General features: G+C 34.9%; 1 protein-coding gene across 1 annotated transcript in view; it reads right to left on the reverse strand.

Annotated features, from left to right (window-relative positions):
- Positions 1–19,818, reverse strand: part of mwh (multiple wing hairs) — a 194,735-nt gene that overhangs the window by 139,300 nt on the left and 35,617 nt on the right. The window contains exon 2 of the mRNA XM_089087066.1: positions 15,178–15,259. Coding sequence (XP_088943192.1) covers positions 15,178–15,219 — 42 coding nt within the window. The 5' untranslated portion in view covers positions 15,220–15,259. The remainder of the gene's footprint in view (positions 1–15,177; positions 15,260–19,818) is intronic.

Here is a 19,818-nt window from a genome sequence, read left to right on the forward strand (position 1 = left end):
TAGGAACAGCATAGGGTAAAATCTGACCTTCGGGAAAAGTTTAGAGGAATATTGAACTAAATAAAACATATCATGCACATTCAGGTCCCCAAAAGGGGGTGTCGCCAGCGTCTAACGAGGAGCTAATTATTTTAAGTTTAATCTGTCATGGAATGTTGGATAGGATGTTGAAAAGAGTATGTTTCAGTGTCTCAGTGTTTCAGTGACCCCACTGTCCCAACCGGCCACCGATCTGACAAACATTAAAGTCATCAAACAGTTCGTGGTAACGATAATTCAGGTCCCCAAAAGGGGATGTCGCCAGCGTCTAACGAGGAGCTAATTATTTTAAGTTTAATCTGCCATGGAATGTTGGATAGGATGTTGAAAACAGTATGTTTTAGTGTCTCAGAAATGTCAAACAGTTTTAAGTTAAAACCTTTTTTAGAATATTGATGGAGATGTTACACTAAATCAAAACATAGTATATTAACTACTATCTTTTGGTAGAAATTTTTTTTGGCAAAAACTTGCCGAAACATTTTCCTTTTTCATGGTAAACTAAAGATAAAATCTAAAGACGTGCAGAAATTTATTCATAACTTAAAACAGCTGGAATTTATTATCAATACAACCCCCAAAAAATGAAGTTTAATTTTATAAACACATCAAATATTATGTGTTTGCTTATGAATTGACCCCACTGTCCCAACCGGCCACCGATCTGACAAACAATAAAGTCATCAAACAGTTCGTGGTAACGAACTGTAAGTAAGGAGCGACCCGGCTCAATGGTAACCGAAACTGTAGAAAACGGAATTTTGATACCAATAGATACATCAAAAGAATCAAATTCTAATGCTGATTTCAAATATATAAGTTTTATCAAGTTTAATCCTACCTATCAAAAGTTAAGCCCCAGAGAAAATTTGGCTGATTTTTGAAAAAAGGTAAAATGCCCCCTGAAAGTTATAGAACCCTAATGAAAATCAGACCATCATATTCAGTGTATCAGAGAACCCTACCACGGAGGTTTAAAGCTCCCGTCTGCAAAAATGTGGGATATTGCATTTTTTTTGCCAGAAGAAAGATGATGGATGTGTGTTTATTTGTTTGTTTTTTTTTTTGTTTTTTTTTGTTTTTTTTTCCCAGGGGTGATCGCATTGACCCAGTTGTCCTAGAATATCGTGGGAGGGTTCATTCGAACGGAAATTAAAAGTTCTAGTGTCCTTTTTAAGCTATCAAAAAAAAATGGAGGGCAATTAGGCCCTCTCCCACGCTCATTTTCTTCCCAAAGTCACCTGCTCAAAATTTTGAGATTGCCATTTTGTTCAGTATGGTCGAAAATATAATAACTATGTCTTTTAGGATGACTTAATCCCCCAAAGTCCCCGGGGGAGGGCTGAAAGTTATGAACTTTACCCAATGTTAACATATAGTATTGGTTATTGGGAAGTATACAGACGTTTTCAGAGGGGATTTTTTCTAGTGGTGGGGGGGAAGTGGGTCGGGGGTTATGTGGGAGGATCTTACCACGAAGGAAGTTTTCATGGGAGAAGGGACATTGCTATGAGGGGGGCGCCGGACTTCCTAGCATTATTTTAAAAACGATTAGAATTTATATATTAAAAAAAACAAGTTTTTTAACTGAAAGTAAGAAGCAACATCAAAAATTAAAACGACAGAAAACATTACGTATATGATTGGGTTCACCCCCTAGTCAATACCTCGCTCTTTAAGCCAAAGATTATTTAGTACGTTCATAAGAGCTATTTATTCTAATTAACGGCATTTGTGATTAAGGGGTCATTTTTAAATAATTGGAACAAAATTCGAACTTTAGATTAAAGAGCTAGGTATTGACTAGGGGGCGAACCCTCTAATATACGTATTAAAAATATAAGAATATAGAGGTTCGTTACGTAAGTTTTTCGTAAGTTACGTATATTTATTAGCAATAAAAACGTTCGTAAAAAAATTAAACAGGTTTCGAGAAAGCCATTTAACCAAATAAAAGTAAAATTAATATGCGATTTTTTTTTAATCATTCATTTACTGTGAGCCAAAATCAAAACCTGTATCAAGTCTAAAACGTTCAAAAACTCAATAAAAAAACAAGTTTTTTTTAACTGAGAGCAAGGAACGATGGTAAAATTTAAAAAAAAAAGAAATTTTTCCCGTATATGAAAGGGGCTGTCCCCTCCTCAACGCCACGCTCTTTACGCTAAAGTTTGACTTTCTCACAACTCTATTTTTTTAAACAATTAAAAACTTTAGCGTAAAGAGCGGGGCGTTGAGGAGGGGACAGCCCCTTTAATATACGGAATAATTTCTGTTCGTTTTAAGTTTTAACGTTGTTCCTTACTTTCATTTAAAAAAACTTGTTTTTTTATTTAATGTTACACAAGAGGCAAAAAAGTCAGTATGTTTCAGTAAAAAATGACAGAATTTTTAGAGAGTTTGGTAAGTATATCCTATTTTTTGCATGGCTGGGTAGTTGAGTTGAAATTTTCACAATTTTTTTTAGGGGGGGGGTCTTACCAGGACCAGGATTTTCTTTTAGGGAGGGGGCCTTTAGTTTATGGGAATAAATCTACTTTCTCCAGTCCTTACAAAAATACACTAGGTACGGCCTTGGTATCCCTAGGTATGGCGTTGCTAGGTAGATTAATAAAATCTACTTTTAGAAGCTTTCAATTAATATGTATGGCCTTCGTCTCTATTCCAATTCTTTAAGAACTGTCCTAAACCTTGATTTCAAATTGAACAAAGTTTCTGCCAATTAGTTTGAACACAATGTCGACTCGGCAAGGACTGAGGTCCTTGCCGAAATATCTGTTTTTGTCTTTTCGCTTCAGTTTATTCACTAGCTTAAAATGACCATCGTTTTTTGGTTATTTCCCAATAATATTTTCTCTTTTTTCCAACTTAATGATAGTCAATACTAAATCTTTGGCTATCAAAACCGGGCAGAAATTACTTAAATTAAGAACTTGCCGAAAAAAAGTTCTCACAGAAAATAAGAGCCAGTACTTAAGACGAGTAACTGAAGACGAGAAGCAATAAAGTCATAATAATTCAAAACTAAAGCTGCAAAAATTTAATACCAAAGAATGAAGGAAACCCATACGAACAGAAATTAAAATAAATAATTACATCAGGCATTAAAATAACTCATAGAGACGCGGATAGATAAATAAATCCTAAATCAAGCAGAAATTAAAACTCATGCTGAAGCTTTTATTGCAATATTTATTTACTATAATACTTCAAAGGTAAAACAGCCTAAATTCACTATAAAAAAATAAATAAAAGAAACCCAAAACGAATTGAAATTGAAATGAATAATCATACCAAATATTAAGAAAAGATATACTGATACAGATGAAGGAATATATCCTAAGTCAGGTAGAAATTAAAATCGAAGTTCTGGTCAAACTTTAAACGGAAAGAAATTAATGGAAACAGGAGTTGGGATAAATATACCCCCAATATACCCCCAACCGACCCACAAACTTTCTAACGGCTACTACATCAGTTGGGCTCTAGAGAAAACAAATATTTATTTTTATAAAATTCTTTTGTTATAACATATAAAAACAAAAAATTGATAAAATCTTAAGCCTTGAATGTCGGAAATTTCCAGGAAAAAACATTATATTTCATTTGAGCAAATTGGTTCTTTTCATTAGTTCTCTTCAGGCAAAGCTTGTCTAAATTACCTAACTTTCCTTGTAAAACGTATAAACCTTCTTATAACTACTTTTTTGAGAAGAGTCTAAACAAAGATGGCTTTACCAACGCATTATCTGTTTTTATTATTCTAGCTTTCAGTTTAGGCATCTGAGAAAAGCCTAATTAATTAAATCATGTTACCAAAAATTTGCTACTTTTCATAATTCCAGTCTTCCATTTAGGATTATGAGAAAAGTCTAAACCTTATTAATTAGATCATAGTACCAAAATAAAATCGTATTTAAATTCCTTTTACTGCTTCTGTAAGGTCAGGATCTATTACTGTATTAAATAAAAAAAAAAACAAGTTTTTTAAACTGAAAGTAAGGAGCGACATTAAAACTTAAAACGAACAGAAATTATTCCGTATATGAAAGGGACTGTCCCCTCCTCAACGCCTCGCTCTTTACGCTAAAGTTTTTCATTGTTTAAAAAAATAGAGTTATGAGAAAGTCAAACTTTAGCGTAAAGAGTGAGGCGTTGAGGAGGGGACAGCCCCTTTCATATACGGAATAATTTCTGTTCTTTTTAAGTTTTAATGTGGCTCCTTACTTTCAGTTTAAAAAACTTTTTTTTTTTATTTAATTTCTGATCGTTTTTTAGTTAATGCAGCTTTTATTTTGGCTCACCGTCATTGAATAAGAAAAAAAAAAATTGCATAAAAATTTTACTCTTCTTTTGCTAAATGGCTGTCTCTAAATTTGGTTCTGACGTAATTTACAAATTAACTTACGAAACGAACTTCTATATTCGTATATTTTTCTTCTGGCAAAAAATACGTTGCAGATATAGTTGCAGATTTTTGCTGATATGAGCTTGAAACCTCTGTAATAGGGTTTTCTGATACGCTGAATCTGACGGTGGGATTTTCATTAAAATTCTTTCACTTGTAGGGGATGTTTCCTCCCTCTTTAAGAAATCAGGTAATTTTCTTAGGCTCGTAGCCTTTGATGAGTAATACTACACTTAATAAAATTTATATCTTTAGAATCAGCATTATAAGCCCATTCTTTTGTTACATTTATTGACATCAAAATTCCGTTTTTAAAAGTTTCGATTACTATTGAGCCGTATCGCTTGTTTTTTTTATTGTTTTTTTTTATTACGTATATGTTATTACGTATATGAGCGGGTTCTCCCCTTAGTCAATACCACGCTCTTTAAGTTAAAAGTTAAATTTTTTTTTAATTCACAGTTTAATTAGAATAGATAGCTCTTTTGAAAGCACTAAAAAAAAACTGTAGCGTAAAGAGCGAGGTATTGACTTGGGGGAGAACCCCCTCATAAACGTAATAATTTCTGTTCGTTTTAAGTTCTAATGTTGCTACTTACTTTCAGTTGAAAGTTTTTTTTAATTTAATTTCTGATCGTTTTTAAATAATGCTTAGAAATCCGGCGCCCCCTTCATAGAAATGTCCCTTACCCCAAAGAAACATCCTCCACGGAAAGATTCTCCCGAGTAACCCCCACCTCCATCCCCCACACCAGAAAAATATCCGTCCTGAAAATGTCTGTATACTTCCCAATAACCAATACAATATGTAAGCAATGGGCAAAGTTCATTTCTTGCAGCCCTTCCCATGGGAACTGTGGGGGATTAAGTCATCCTAAAAGACATATTTATTAGATTTTCGACTAGGTTGAACAAAATGGATATCTCAAAATTTTGATCGGGTGACCTTGAGAAAAAATGAGCGTGGGAGGGGGCCTAGTTGCCCTCCAATCTTTTTGGTCACTTAAAAAGGGCACTAGAACTTTTAATTTCCGTTCCAATGAGCCCTCAAACGATATTGTAGGAACACTGGGTCGATTTTAATACCCATGGTTAAAAAAAAAAAAACAACAACAAATAAACACGCATCCGTGATCTTTCTTCTGGCAAAAAATTGAAAATTCCACATTTTTGTAGATAGGAGCTTGAAACCCCAACAGTACGGTTCTCTGATACGCTGAATATGATGGTGTAATTTTCATTAAGGTACTATAGCTTTTATAGGGTCTTTTCCCCTTTTTTCGAAAATCAGCCAAATATTCTCAGGCGCGTAACTTTTGATAGGCAGCACTAAACTTGATGAAACTTATATATTTGAAATCAGAATTAAAATTTGATTCTTTTTATGTATCTATTGGTATCAAAATTCCGTTTTTGAGAGTTTCGGTTACCAGTGAGCCGGGTCGCTTCTTACTTACAGTTCGTTACCACGAACTGTTTGAAGCAGCGAACCATATTGTGTGGAATAAAAGCGTGAATCAGCTCTAAGGTGCAACTCTTTTAACTTGTTCAAAAAACTGTCAATTTTTTTTTTTTTTTTGGCTTCTTAGGAATTATATCTTTTTTCTTTACTCATTTTGGCGCAGAGTTAATAAGAGTCTATTTAACCTATTTTATTTATTTAATATATGTAGTTTATCTAGTATATTCAATTTTAATATTTGTATTCTATATTTTTTTCTGTAATTAAGTGCTTTTTTTCTTTGAGTAAGTGACTCGTATGTCCTACCTTACAGGCCAAGGAACCTATGGGAGGACTAGTGTAATATATTTTTGAGTATGTATTTCATTATCAATGAAATTATCATTATCTTAAATTATCTGAATCTTCATTGAGTTCATCTGAAGCAGTTCCCATAGAAAGTTTGAAAACATGGATTAAAAAAAAAAATTGCGGAGCGGGGGAGGCCTTAGGTTTCTCCATCCCCTTAGAATGATAGAATGTATTGGCCAACACACGAATAGATAATGAGCAGCTATGTGATACTCTATAGCTGTTGGTTTTACTGGATAAATGGTTTATAATAACGGTTATGTTTATGCACTATATTAATGTTAAGTTTACTGATGAATAGCATATTGCCTCTAAGATCGGCTAGCCAATGCGACCTCTGCTCGCTAATTCTGGCTCGCCAATGGTGTTGGCATGCCAATACGGCCTCAAGACTGTTAAACCTTTTCATACAAATACCTTTTCAGTAGTTCTCAGACATTTTGATCAATAGGATTCTGGCCCCTCTTTAATTCAAAATCATTGTTTTACGGGCCAAAATGCTAGACTTGGGGAATTTACTATGGGTTGATGTCCTTTGGTTCTAAAAAAGAATATTAGATCTTTAAATGTTTGTTTGAATAATTCTTATTTTGATCATATACGACTATTGACTATGAGGAAACAAGCAGTTTTTTTCTGAAAAAGAAACAAAATTCCCTGAATTTTGGCTCGATAGCCCTCTTCAGGCCAAATTTACTGTTTCACGCACCAATGGAATATGGTAATTTCCTGTGCTTGATCCCCTTTATTTCTTAAAAAGCCCACTAGTTTTTTAAATGTGTATACAAAAGAATTCTCTTTTGATAACATATGACTACGAACTATGAAAAAAGAAGAAATTTTCTGTGGAAAAAATAAAAAAAATTGTTCAGAACTTAAGCTAGATTGGATTTTAGCCCTTCGAGCCAAAACTGCTGTTCTACATGCCAAACTGTTATAATGTGGCAATTCCCTGTGGCTTGATCTCTTTTGTTTCTTTAAAAGTGCACTGGATTAAATATTCATTCGATTCAGGACCCTTTTCATAATAGCCTCCTACAAACTATAGAAAATACACTATCGAAATTCGGGCTGTACATTCGATTGGATTTCGGCCCCCTTTAGGTCGAAATCGCTTTTTCAGTGGCCAAAATGCTAGAATGGGGCAATTCCCGATGGGTTTACATCTTAAAACGTGCGCTAAATTTTTAAAGCTTCATTCGAATGAATCTTCTTTTGATAACCTACGAGTATGGACTATCAGTAAATTAGCGTTCTTATTAGTAAAATTTGCAAACTTCTTACCATCCCGTTTTTAGGAAGCTAAATCCTCATTTCTAAAATTACGAAAATCCAATTTATCGTTTAGGGTTTTCGGAAAAAGTCTAAACCTAACTAATTAGCTCTTACTAGCAAAATTTTGTTGCTTTCATAATTCTAATATTTCATTTAAGCTTTTGAGAAAACTCTAGATCTTTTTAATTAGATTGCTTTAATAAAACGTTGCTGCTTTCTATTATTCCAGTTTTTTTTCATTTCTGCTCAAAATATTCGATAACATATTTTTCTTATTGTTGTTTGTCTCTGATTTTGATTCTTGGATAGTTGCTGAAGACACAAATAATATCCAATACTAATGGTTTTCATATGATATTTATGTCTAACATCTGTGGTTTTCTCGTATAACTTTGGGTAACTTCAAAGTTAAAGAATTCAATATCTGATTCAATATTTCCCTTTGTTTTCAATAAATTTTGTTCGAAATTCCCCCAATGAACGATCACTTAAAGTTCCATCTGTTTTGAGATAATCACATAATGCCCATTCAATTCTACCCCCAGGTCCATTCAATCTTGAGACATCAATTACGGGATTTTTTTAATGATTATATTTTTTTTGGTTCATGCTAATTAAAACTTTGAAGTTTTATCAGAGTCTGCTAACCTATATATTGAACAATCTTATTAATTCATTAGAAATGTTCAGTTTATAATATCATTTGAGAAGGTAAAATTTACATGTTAGATTTTGATACTGCTCTTTACTCTCATTTGAGTGTCCAAACAAAAAAAAAATTATAGATCTAATTTAATTTTTTGGGTTCATGGTAATCTAAACCTTGAATTCTCTGATTAAATTTTGAAGAATCTGCTAATTCTATATGAACAATCCTATCATGCCATTAGAAATGTTTAGTCCGCTATTTCTTTTGAGACACTAAACTGCATACTTATAAATTTTAGTTTTGCTCTTTACTTTCTTTTAAAGTCGAAACTAAAAATTTATGGAATAATTCAACATTGACCCCTTCAACAACCTCTGAAAGTTTCATTTCGATAAGGCCATCCAATCACAAGACATAAAAATATTTATTTTCCTAGTAACTACACATTTACTGCTTCCTGATATTAAACTTATTGGTAACAACAGATCACAAATAATGTTTGCTTAAATTATTTGTTTAGCTTGATAATGTTAGTACCGAGATGCACGGGCTCAATCCCTATAAATGTTAAATTTTTCGCAGATTTAATATAAGTTCGTTCAAAGAATGAAAAAAAGAAGTTAATTAGCAATCTTGATGTTCATTAATGGTACTGCTTAAAATGAACGATTGGCATTACTGACTAATCGTGGAACAAGTTATGTTTCAGCTGTAAAGATTTATTCCCATCTTGAAAGAATACCAATTATTTTCTCATTGTTCAAAAATTCTGGTTAAAGACGTACAGGTGCAATGACAATGCCTATACAGGCTTCTGATATTGTGTTTGTCCTATAGGGGCACAAAATTGTAGCCTCTTTCTATTACTCACAGTGTTCAAAATACATAAAGATTTCAACAAATATTGAAAATACCTTTTTGGAGGATATTTTCAATGAAAATCCAAAAAATCGGCAAATTTGTTCCCTTCTAGATATTGAAAAATCATTCTGCTCCTACCCCTACAATTTTGTGAGTTGTCCCCACTATCTCAAATAGCCACCGACCTGACAAAAAACAAAATTACGTTATACAAGAGGTATCTTAGGTGAATCTTTCTTCATTTTACAATCAGATTAATTAGGTTTCTGATTTTCACAAGACATTCTAATTTTTCTGTGCCTGAAGCGAGGATGCAATGGAGTATTCCTCATTATAAAAATTGCACAGAGTTGCAATGCTTCATCAAATATTACAATATTTCTATGCGATTTCTTAAGTATATCCTATTTTGTTCCACGGCTCTGGGATTAAGTTGAAACTTTCTTGTCTTTATTGAGGAGGGGAGGGGTAATGTGGGGACTTACAATTTCACATTTAATTGATGAAAAAAAAAATATGTTTTTGTCAGTCCTCACGGAAGAGCATACGCTTTTTTTTTCTTTTTATGCATGTCCTCCAGTGGCTTATCAGATATCAAATGCTTTAGGAGCATGCCTATATGCCGTTCCCGTTTCTTTTTTTGCCATATTTTGGCGGTTTTAAAGGACTTTTTTGATCAGGGGGGGGGGTAAAATCTAGATATCCTCTACCCCTAGGTATGTCCTTGCCTAGTAAAATAATCCTAAAAAGCTCGTGCTTTTTAAAAAATGTCCAGAAGTACAGTTGTGTTCGATTTCAGAATGATGGAAGAATCGGTCCTAAATGAAGTACGAGAAATCGACATTCATCGGTTTTTCAAGGAACTGGGCCTAAACGCTGGAGTAGTGAGAGCGATCGATTCCGATGATCTTAAGAGATTCGGACAGGTGCGAGTCAATATGAAATCGGTAACGCTGGCAGATGACATCGTATCAAAATGCAAAACGAATGAACCGAAGATGCGATTCCAAAATAGCGTATATCCTGTAAATGTAGACAGATCCGGACGACGCCCGGTCATTGTCCAGTTGCGAAAAATCCCAGGAGAAGCTACCAGCGAAGACATAAAGAAAGAACTACAAGTTTATGGAACTGTTCTAAATATCAGAAGGAAAGTAAACAGTGGTGACGAGTTTATACAAGTCTACACTGGTCGAGTGAACTCATTAATGCACATTGAAACGCCAATACCACCGTCTATCAACATCTTCGGTGGGGATGAGAAAATAAATGTTTTTTACCCTGAGCAACCCAAGGCCTGCTACATATGCCACGACGAAACTCATGAAGCAAAATATTGTCCTAGAAACCGAAGAAACATGAGAAAAAACTGTGTTTTAAGCCCAAATCCGATTGGTAGACATATTAATAATCCATGGGGAATGCCTAGGACTGTTGTAAGTCAGTTGTCAGACTCAAGCAGCACCCTAGATGGAGTGAAGAATTTCACATCATCGACGACCATAGATCTTATTCTAAAGATCACAGAAGAGAACGCACAAAAGGATTTAGAGAAAGCAAATAAAATGAAAAAGTGCAACACGACCTTAAAGAGAAAAATGGAACGAATCAACTAAAGAAACCAGAGGAAGTCCAGAGGAGAACCCAGAGACCCCCTACAGCCCAAAAACCATCTGAAGGGGTTCAGAAACAAGGAGGAAAGATACAAACACCAAAAAGCACTCTCAGCGAAGTATCCATCGGAGGTAATGAAAACAACCAAGCAAAAGAAAGAAAAACAGACGGAACAGAAAACGACCCCAATTCAAACAAAGGAAAAGGAAATAAATAAAAAAACTGAAGATATTTTTTGTCAGTTTTAGAATTTTAGAATGAATTTAACAATTGGAACCCTGAACTTAAACGGGCTAAAGCAAAAAAGCGTCAGGAAGTTTTTACGAAGTATCTGAAAGCATCAGGTTTTGATATATTAGCAGTCCAGGAGGTTGACATATCTCGTATCTGTGGAATACAGGCAAGTGGTTATTCATTTCTCTCAACAAGTGAATCTTTCGACACAGGTTTTTTCTTAAAGCAGGATATTGCAGTTGACCCAGAGAACTTCAAATTTGAAGAAGATGGAACCGTATGTAGCCTCCAGATTGAAAGCATCACGCTCATAAACGTGCACGTTCCTTCGGGAAGTAATAACATCAAAGCCAGAGCTGATTTTATTCAGAATATCATAACAAGATACGTCCCTGTAACTGGATGTAAATTATTGATGGGAGATTTCAATTGCGTAGCCAGAGAAGAGGATGTGCAAACAAGAACGGGGACGAGTCTCAAAAAGAGAGTAAGTGAAGATCTTAAAAACTTGGTAAAAGTAAATGATTTAACAGACATGTGCATTCTAAAGAAAAAGAATGATTCTTTTTTCACCCGGATCACAAATCAAGGAACGAGTAGAATCGATAGGATTTACATATTCAAGGAGATGAAAAAGTCTGTAAATTCAATTCAGCATGAGCACCTTTTAATCTCTGACAATTACGCAGTCCGAGCAAGTATAGGAGATGTAAATAGGAAAACAAGTTTCAGGAGAGCTCCTTATTGGAAACTACACCCTGATACTATCAAGGATAAAGGAAACAAAGAAATAAACCGAGAAAAAATCCGAAAAATACTCACAGCACAACAACAAGACGAAAGCCACCTAACAGCATGGATTAAATTTAAAGGACAGATCGTAAATTTTCTAAAATACCTACAAAAGGAAAGCGAAAGAGAGCGGTTAGCCCACGAACGATTTTTAAGAACAGTCCTTAGGCAACTGAAAGATGAAATAGACCAAAATACAGGCGATCCGATTTTCGAATACCATGAAATAAGGCAACAATTAAAGGAAATCGAGCAGAAAAAATTTGAAAACTGGACAGTAAAAATTCGTTTAAACGATTTATATGAGGGAGAACAAATAAGCCTGGCGACAATCTTGAAAGCTAAAAGGAAACGAGAAGAAAGCAAAATTGACAGAATAAAAACACATGATGGAAAGATAACAGATGATCACGAAGAAATAAAAAAGACGGTATACGGTTTCTTCTCAGAGTTATATAAATGGAAAGGAGCAAGAGAGGCAAATGCTTTTGATGATTTTGAAGTGAAGCGAAAGGTTTCAAAGGACGAGAATGAAATGTTAAGTCAGCCCATAACTGAAGATGAACTAAAACAAGCTTTTAAGTTCTACTAAAAGAGGGAAAGCTCCAGGAAGAGATGGTTTAAGCTACGATTTTTACAAAGTGTTTTTTAGTGAAATCTCGGAAATCATGTTATCAGCAATGAACGAGATGATACGTGAAGGAGCTGCACTGGATCAGACCCTAGCGATCATCACACTAGTGCCAAAAAAGGGAGACATGCAACATATCGAGAACTGGAGGCCCATCTCTCTACTTCCCTGTGATACCCGATTATGTTCCAAAGTACTCATGAATAGACTCAGGAAGCTGATGGGAAATATTCTGGGTGAGACCCAACATGGGGGCATAAAGGGTCGAAAAGTCCAACATATTCTTGCAATTTTACGCGACTTACTCCTTAGAAGAGAAGAACTATCGGAAAGTGATCTCAAATGGGTTTTAATATACATTGATTTTATCAAAGCTTTCGACTCGGTAGTCCGGGAAGTCCTATGGGAACTGATGACGGCGAAGTATTTGTTTTGTGGTGAATTTGTCGTTTTTTACAAGAACCTATACCGTGGCGCAGCGGCGAAAGGGGTGGTAAATGGAAGCCTCACTGAGGAATTTCCCTTGAAATATCCCTCCGGCAAGGTGACCCAAGCTCTTCATTTCTGTTCGAGATCTATCTCGACCCGTTGATAAAATACATAGAAGCCAGAATAACGGGTATCAGAGTACTGCCAACTTTAGTTCTCAAGTCTGAGGCTTTTGTGGATGATGGGAATTTCTTCGCCGATGGAGTGAGTGACATTAAAACAGCAATGCGGGGCCTAGAATGGTACGAGAAAAATTTTGCCGTCAGGACTCACAAGAAAAAGAGCAAGATCCTCCCGTTAACAAACAGCGCAAAGGCGAGTTGGATTAGGAGCTTGGAAAAGGAAACTTGGCTGGAAGTCAGTCCTACAGTAAAGACACTTGGCGTGAAGTTTTCAGTCAGAGGAAATTGCTGGCAGAACGCATGGGAAAAGAAAGTACTCGAGATTCAGTGTTTACTATGTGACGAAGATAAAGGCAGGAATCGTTCCTTGTTTCAGAGATCAACTTTCGTCAACATGTATTGTGTATCAAGAATACTTTATCCGGTCCCAGTAATGTCCCTCTCGGAACATATAGCAAAGGAAATTGAAACCTATATGTGGTGTTTTATATGGAGCGGTAAGCTAGAAAAACTAAGCAAAAAGTTGTTTTTTTGCCCAAAGAACTCGGGAGGTCTAGAAGTTCTGGATTTTTGAAAACTGTACCAAAATATGATTGCTAGAATGACACTTGCATTTTTAAATGGACCACAAGAACACTTTCAAATGACCAGAGAGTGGTTGGTTCCCCTACTAAACAATCCTAATTCATCAAATTCAGACACAAACGTCCCAGTTTTCATGAAAGATTCTGTCCCGATATTAGAGCTACTGCAAGAGAAGGGACTTCTTCTGTCAGATAGTACAGAAATAAAAACTGAAATAACCAGGATTTTAACTCCCAAAGAGGAAAATAACAGATATCATGTAAAAGAAAAAGAACCATTTGTAAATTTTGAAAATGCCTTTAGAAATATACATTCTTTCCCCATAGAACCAAAAGGGAGAGAGATTATGTTTCAAGTCATACACATGATTTTGCCTTACCGAAATAGACTGTCACGTTTCCTGAGAAATGAAGATAAAAAATGCTCTTTTTGTTTTGAAGTAGTGGAAGATGGTTTAGACCACGAGTTCATCAAGTGTAATGAAAATAAGAGAATTTTTCAGTTTGTTTTTGATTTAAGTGAAAAGTGCAAAATTAAAGTTCAAAGTGATGAAGAAAAGAAGAAGCTGGTGAAATTTGACATAAATTCGGATTTGGATGTGAAAAAGAAAAATTCTCTGTGTTATATTATTGGAAATATGTGTCATTATGTGTGAAGTAGAAGGAACAGAAAGAAAGTGGTCTGTTTAGAGGGTTTTAGGAGTTTAATTGAGAAGAAAATGGAATTATTGAAGATAAGAAATGAGTGGAGAGAGTATTTTTTTGATTTTGAATTATGAATTTTCTTGTAAATATAGTGGGTGGGAAAAGAGAATGAGAAAGTAAGTAGGGGCGAGAGTTTGAGTTTTTTATTGGTAAGAGAGAGTTTTTTTGCGTGAGTGAGTGAGAAAACAGCGTTCCCAGTAAGGTATTTTAAAAAAAATTATTGATAATTGTTTTTTTTCTTTTTTAATTAGCAGCCAAAAAAGGAAAAAATAGGAAAAAAGGGAAAAAAAAATGAAGTTTAAAAATGGGGTTTGATGGACATTTCAGCTTATTTGTTTTTCGTAAATATTAGTGTGTTTATTTTTGTGTGTTGTAAAAATAAGCTGAAATGATAATGTAAAAGAGGGTTTTTTTGGGTTTTTTATTTATTTTTTATTGGGATATTTTTTTTATATATTTTTTTTTTAGTAGTGGCTTCTTTGCAGAATTGGAATTTGAGAAAATTTTGTCTGTTGTTGTAAATGGCCACCGCAAGCGGGGACTTCCTGTGGAGGGGGGACGTCCTCTCTGCGGGAGAGAATTTTATTTTATTGTTAATATGGATTAAAAACTATTTTAGTAGAAGTACAATAATGATAAAGACCACTCTTTGGCTGCTAATTTTAGTAAAATGTAGAGTGTAGGTGGCATTTAGATTTTTGTAATGTTTAAAAGTAGTTTTTTTTTTAATGTTAGTGCCACTGAGAGGAGAGGGAGGTGAAATTAAAAAAAAAAAAAAAAAAAAAAAAAAAAAAAAAAAAAAAGCTCGTGCTTACTGATATGACATTTGTTTCAAATCTTTTCTTTTAAAAAAGCATTGCAGTATATTGGCCTCAATTTTCCTTTTTCATTTAACGATAGTTAAGATGCAGATGTAAATTTAATTAAGCAGAAATGGAAATACAAACATAATTATAAATACCTTCGAGTCAGATGTCGCTGCAGTCAAAAGCTTATTCCCCATTTCTTCATATGGAAAAGCACGAAGGTACTCTCCTCGCCATCTACAAATAAATGGTGAAATTGAAAAGTATATTGTAGAACGATACTATAGCCAGATAGTAAAGAAATAATGCTAGGCTGCTTAGAGCTGGTTCAGCCTATGTCCAGAAAAGTTCACAGATTTTTTTTTTAGGTTCCGTAACACGCCTTATTTTTGTTTGCCTTGTTCTGGTGAAGTTGTTCGTATGACGTCAAAAGCGATAGCCAATCAAGGAGCACTGAAATAGGAAGATTTGGACCAAACCCATCCATTGACTTACCAGCAATTTTAAAGTCACTTGTCCAAATCACTCACATCGAGGTAATGAACTATAAGGAGCGACTTGAAAAATAGTAGCCAAGACTCAATATAAAGGAATTTGATAACAATTAATGCATAAACAAAATAATATTTTGGTTGATCCGAAATGTAGGAAATTCATTAAGTTTAATCGTATCCAATCAAGAGCTACGAGCCTCAAAATTTGCTTAACTTTCAAGAAAGGCAAACAATCTTGATGAAAATCACATCATTAGATTCAGTACATCAAAGAACCCTACTGTAAGGCTGTCAGGTTCCTACTATGTACGAAAATGAACGCACTTTTATTTTTTCCTCTGGGGTGATCGTACTGAGCCGATAGTCTTAGAAGATATTAAGAGAGCTCCTTCGAAAGGAAACTAAAATGTCTAGTACCATTTTTAAGGGACTGAAAAGATTGTGCCAGGCGAAAGTGGCGCTCTAGGCCATTTTGTGGCACCAAATTACAATTTTGCCTCAAATACGACTAATTTATTATTGATTGAAAACTATTAGACCGCCAATCAGTTCAGAAATATCAAACATCCATTTAATGAGATGGGGATCAGTTACAGAAAAAGTAATTACGCATGGTGGCAAATTCATTACTCAAAAGTCACACATTCCATACAAGATAAATGGTAAAGATGAATCCTTGCACATGCATGAATGCACACTCTCAGAGTCTTCATCAAACAGTTCGTGGTAACGAACTGTAAGTAAGGAGCGACCCGGCTCAATGGTAACCGAAACTCTAAAAAACAGGATTTTGATACCAATAGATACATCAAAAGAATCAGATTTTAATTCTGATTTCAAATATATAAGTTTCATCAAGTTTAATCCTACCCATCAAAAGTTACGTGCCTGAGAAAATTTGGCTGATTTTCGAAAAAAGGGGTAAAGACCCCTAAAAGCTATAGAACCTTAATGAAAATCACACCATCATATTCAGCGTATCAGAGAACCTTACTGTAGAGGTTTCAAGCTCCTATCTACAAAAATGTGGAATTTTCCATCTTTTGCCAGAAGAAAGATCACGGATGCGTGTTTATTTGTTTGTTTGTTTGTTTTTTTTTTGTTTTTTTTCCCAGGGGTAATTGTATTGACCCAGTGGTCCTAGAATATATTGGAATGGCTTATTCGAACGGAAATTAAAAGTTCTAGTGCCCTTTTTAAGTAACCAAAAAAAATGGAGGGCAACTATGTCCCTTCTCACGCTCATTTTTTTCACAAAGTCACCCGATCAAAATTTTGAGATAGCCATTTTGTTCAGCATGGTCGAAAATAAGATAAAAATGTCTTTTAGGATGACTTGATCCCCCAAAGTCCCCAGGGGGAGGGCCGAAAGTTATGAACTTTACTCAATGTTAACATATAGTATTGGTTATTGGGAAGTATACAGACTTTTTCAGAGGAGATTTTTTCTGGTAGGTGGGGGAAGGAGAGGGTCGGGGGCTATATGGAAGGATCTTTCCATGAAGGAAGTTTTCAGGGGGAAGGGACATTGCGATGAAGGGGGCGCCGGATTTCCCAGCATTATTAAAGAAAAAGATCAGGAATTAAATAAAAAAAAAAAAATAAGTTTTTCAACTGATCAACTGATTGTGATTAAGAGGTCATTTTTAAAGAACTGGAAAAAAAAATTCTAACTATAGTTTAAAGAGCAGGGTATTGACTAGGGGGCGAACCCCCTAATATACGTGTTAAAAATTTATGAATATAGAAGTTCGTTACGTAAGTTAATTCTAAGTTACGTATATTTATTACTAATAAAAACGTTCTTAAATAAAATTAAACAAGTTTCGAGACAGCCATTTAACCAAATATAATATGCAAATTTTGTTTTAATTATTCATGTACGGTGAGCCAAAATCAAAATCTGCATTAATTCAAAAACGTTCAAAAATTAAATAAAAAAAAACAAGTTTTTTAACTGAAAGTAAGGAACAACGTTAAAACTTAAAACGAACAGAAATTATTCCGTATATGATAGGGGCTGTCCCCTCCTCAACGCCTCGCTCCTTACGCTAAAGTTTGACTTTCTCACAACTCTATTTTTTTAAACAATAAAAAACTTTAGCGTAAAGAGCGAGGCGTTGAGGAGGGGACAGCCCCCTTCATATACGGAATAATTTCTGTTCGTTTTAAGTTTTAACGTCGTTCCTTACTTTCAGTTAAAAAAACTTGTTTTTTTTTATTTAATATAAATATAGAAATGAGTATGGTGGGAGTGAGAATTAATCTCTCATCTTTCTCCATTTAGGCTATGCCTGAATAAGGGTGCTGTGGGGCTGCACCTCTCTTCTTACTGCACAAAAATGTTTCTGACATTTATTGTAAAGCTTTGTTTAACTAAACTGATCTGCTTTATATTTCACAAAATATAATTAAGGATTTGTAATTGTGCATCAACTATTGTTAAATAAGGGCGGTGGGTCATATTGTGCGTGAAGGGTGGAGATAGATCAATCAAAGATTGAATTCTATTGGCCCTTCATATAAAGAGTTCAAAGGGAAGTTTGCAGTTCGGGAAGGTGAGTAGTCCGAAAAATGGGGTGGAATGCCCTACTGAACTTTGTGCAAAGATCAATTTTCGGTGGTGTAACAAAAGATGAAATAGTTAAGACGCACACCGACTTCTTTAGAAGAGGACCAATCAAGGAGGCCAAAATCCTCATCTGCTCTATCGTTCATCCAAACGTCCCCTTTTCGTGAAATAAATGAAGGTGATAACGCTCTCGACATAATACAATTATTAAAAGAATGTGATCTAAAAAATGTGGAGCTACTGACTTTTGTCATTGCCAAGCCCCAAATGATCCCCTCTTGTGGTAGCTAAATTAGCGAATTTGTTACCAGCTAAACGTGTCTGTGCCGAAGCCTTGTCACAGCACCGTAGAGACACAATTGATAGATGCATATAAATTGAAATGCTAATACTACCGAAAGACAATATAGTGGTAAATATAAGCGTAATAAGTGAATAGTTGAAAAAACTGAATAAGATATTTTCGAGATGATTCAATAAAATTTGCCACAACATCTACTCTTTCGCAGTAAAAAACTTCTTGAACGAGTGACATTATTAATTCATATTATCATTACGAGAGGTGTCATCCCAGATAGCTTCTGTATTGGTGTAAAAGCATCCGTTCTCAAACCAGGGAAACATCCTTCCCAGTGCTCTTCATATAGGGCCACTACAGTGTCGACCACACTATCTAAGCTATTTGAGCTACTTATTAGTGATGAAAAAAGGAACAAGTGCTCGGTTCCCCGCATCAGTTTGGGTTCCCACAATCGTTCGGGTGTGATCATGCCCTTCATTCTCTGGTGTATGGATTCAGATAATCAAACAGCGTATCTACAATATTTCTGGAACGGCTAAGGGCATCAAATAGACTTTCGGGGAAATTTAAGAGGGATATTGAACTGAATCAAAGATATTATGTGTATCAGGTGCTCAAAAGGGGATATCTACAGTGACTCAGGAACGGCTAAGGAATTAAGTTTAAACTGTCTGGGATTACTAGGATGTTGAAAAGGGTTTATTTCCATTGTCTCAGGAGTAGCTAATGGTTTTGAGTTTAAACTTTTTAGAATATTCAGGGGAATGTCGAACTAAACGACAATATCAAACGACAATATGTAAGGTCAGGTTACCAAAATGGTGGATCTGGAATATCTAAGAAACACTTAGGGTTATTAGGTTGAAACTTTTGGAAAATGTTCAGGGGGATTCGGAACTAAATCAAAAGACCATGTGTGAAACTAAGCTATGAAAAGGACATTTTCGCAGATCCCCAAGAAGGTCCAAGGGTACTAGATTGGAACTTTCAGGAAATGTTGGGGGGGGGGGGTTAAAACTATATTAAAAGACACTGTTAACATCCAGGTTTTCAAAACAGTGTATCTGCAATATCTTAGGAACAGCATAGGGTAAAATCTGACCTTCAGGAAAATTTTAGAGGGATACTGAACTAAATAAAATATATCATGCACATTCAGGTCTCAAAAAGGGTGTGTCGCCAGTGTCTATCGAGGAGCTAATTATTTTAAGTTTAAACTGCCAGGGAGGGTTGGACATGATGTTGAAAAGAGTATATTTCAGTGTCTCAGGAATGGCAAACTGTTTTAAGTTAAAACCGCCCCCCCCTGGATCCGCCACTGTCCTTAGGTATTTTAGATATAGCCTATTGAACTAATTGAAAATAAAAATCTAGTCCAGGTTTGTTTTTTTAATTCTTTAGGTGGTGGGACAAAACTTCTTCTTTTACT

This window comes from Artemia sp. Qi Xiang Cuo, chromosome 3 (genome assembly GCF_049724085.1).
Source record: "Artemia sp. Qi Xiang Cuo chromosome 3, ASM4972408v1, whole genome shotgun sequence".
Lineage (NCBI taxonomy): Eukaryota > Metazoa > Arthropoda > Branchiopoda > Anostraca > Artemiidae > Artemia > Artemia sp. Qi Xiang Cuo.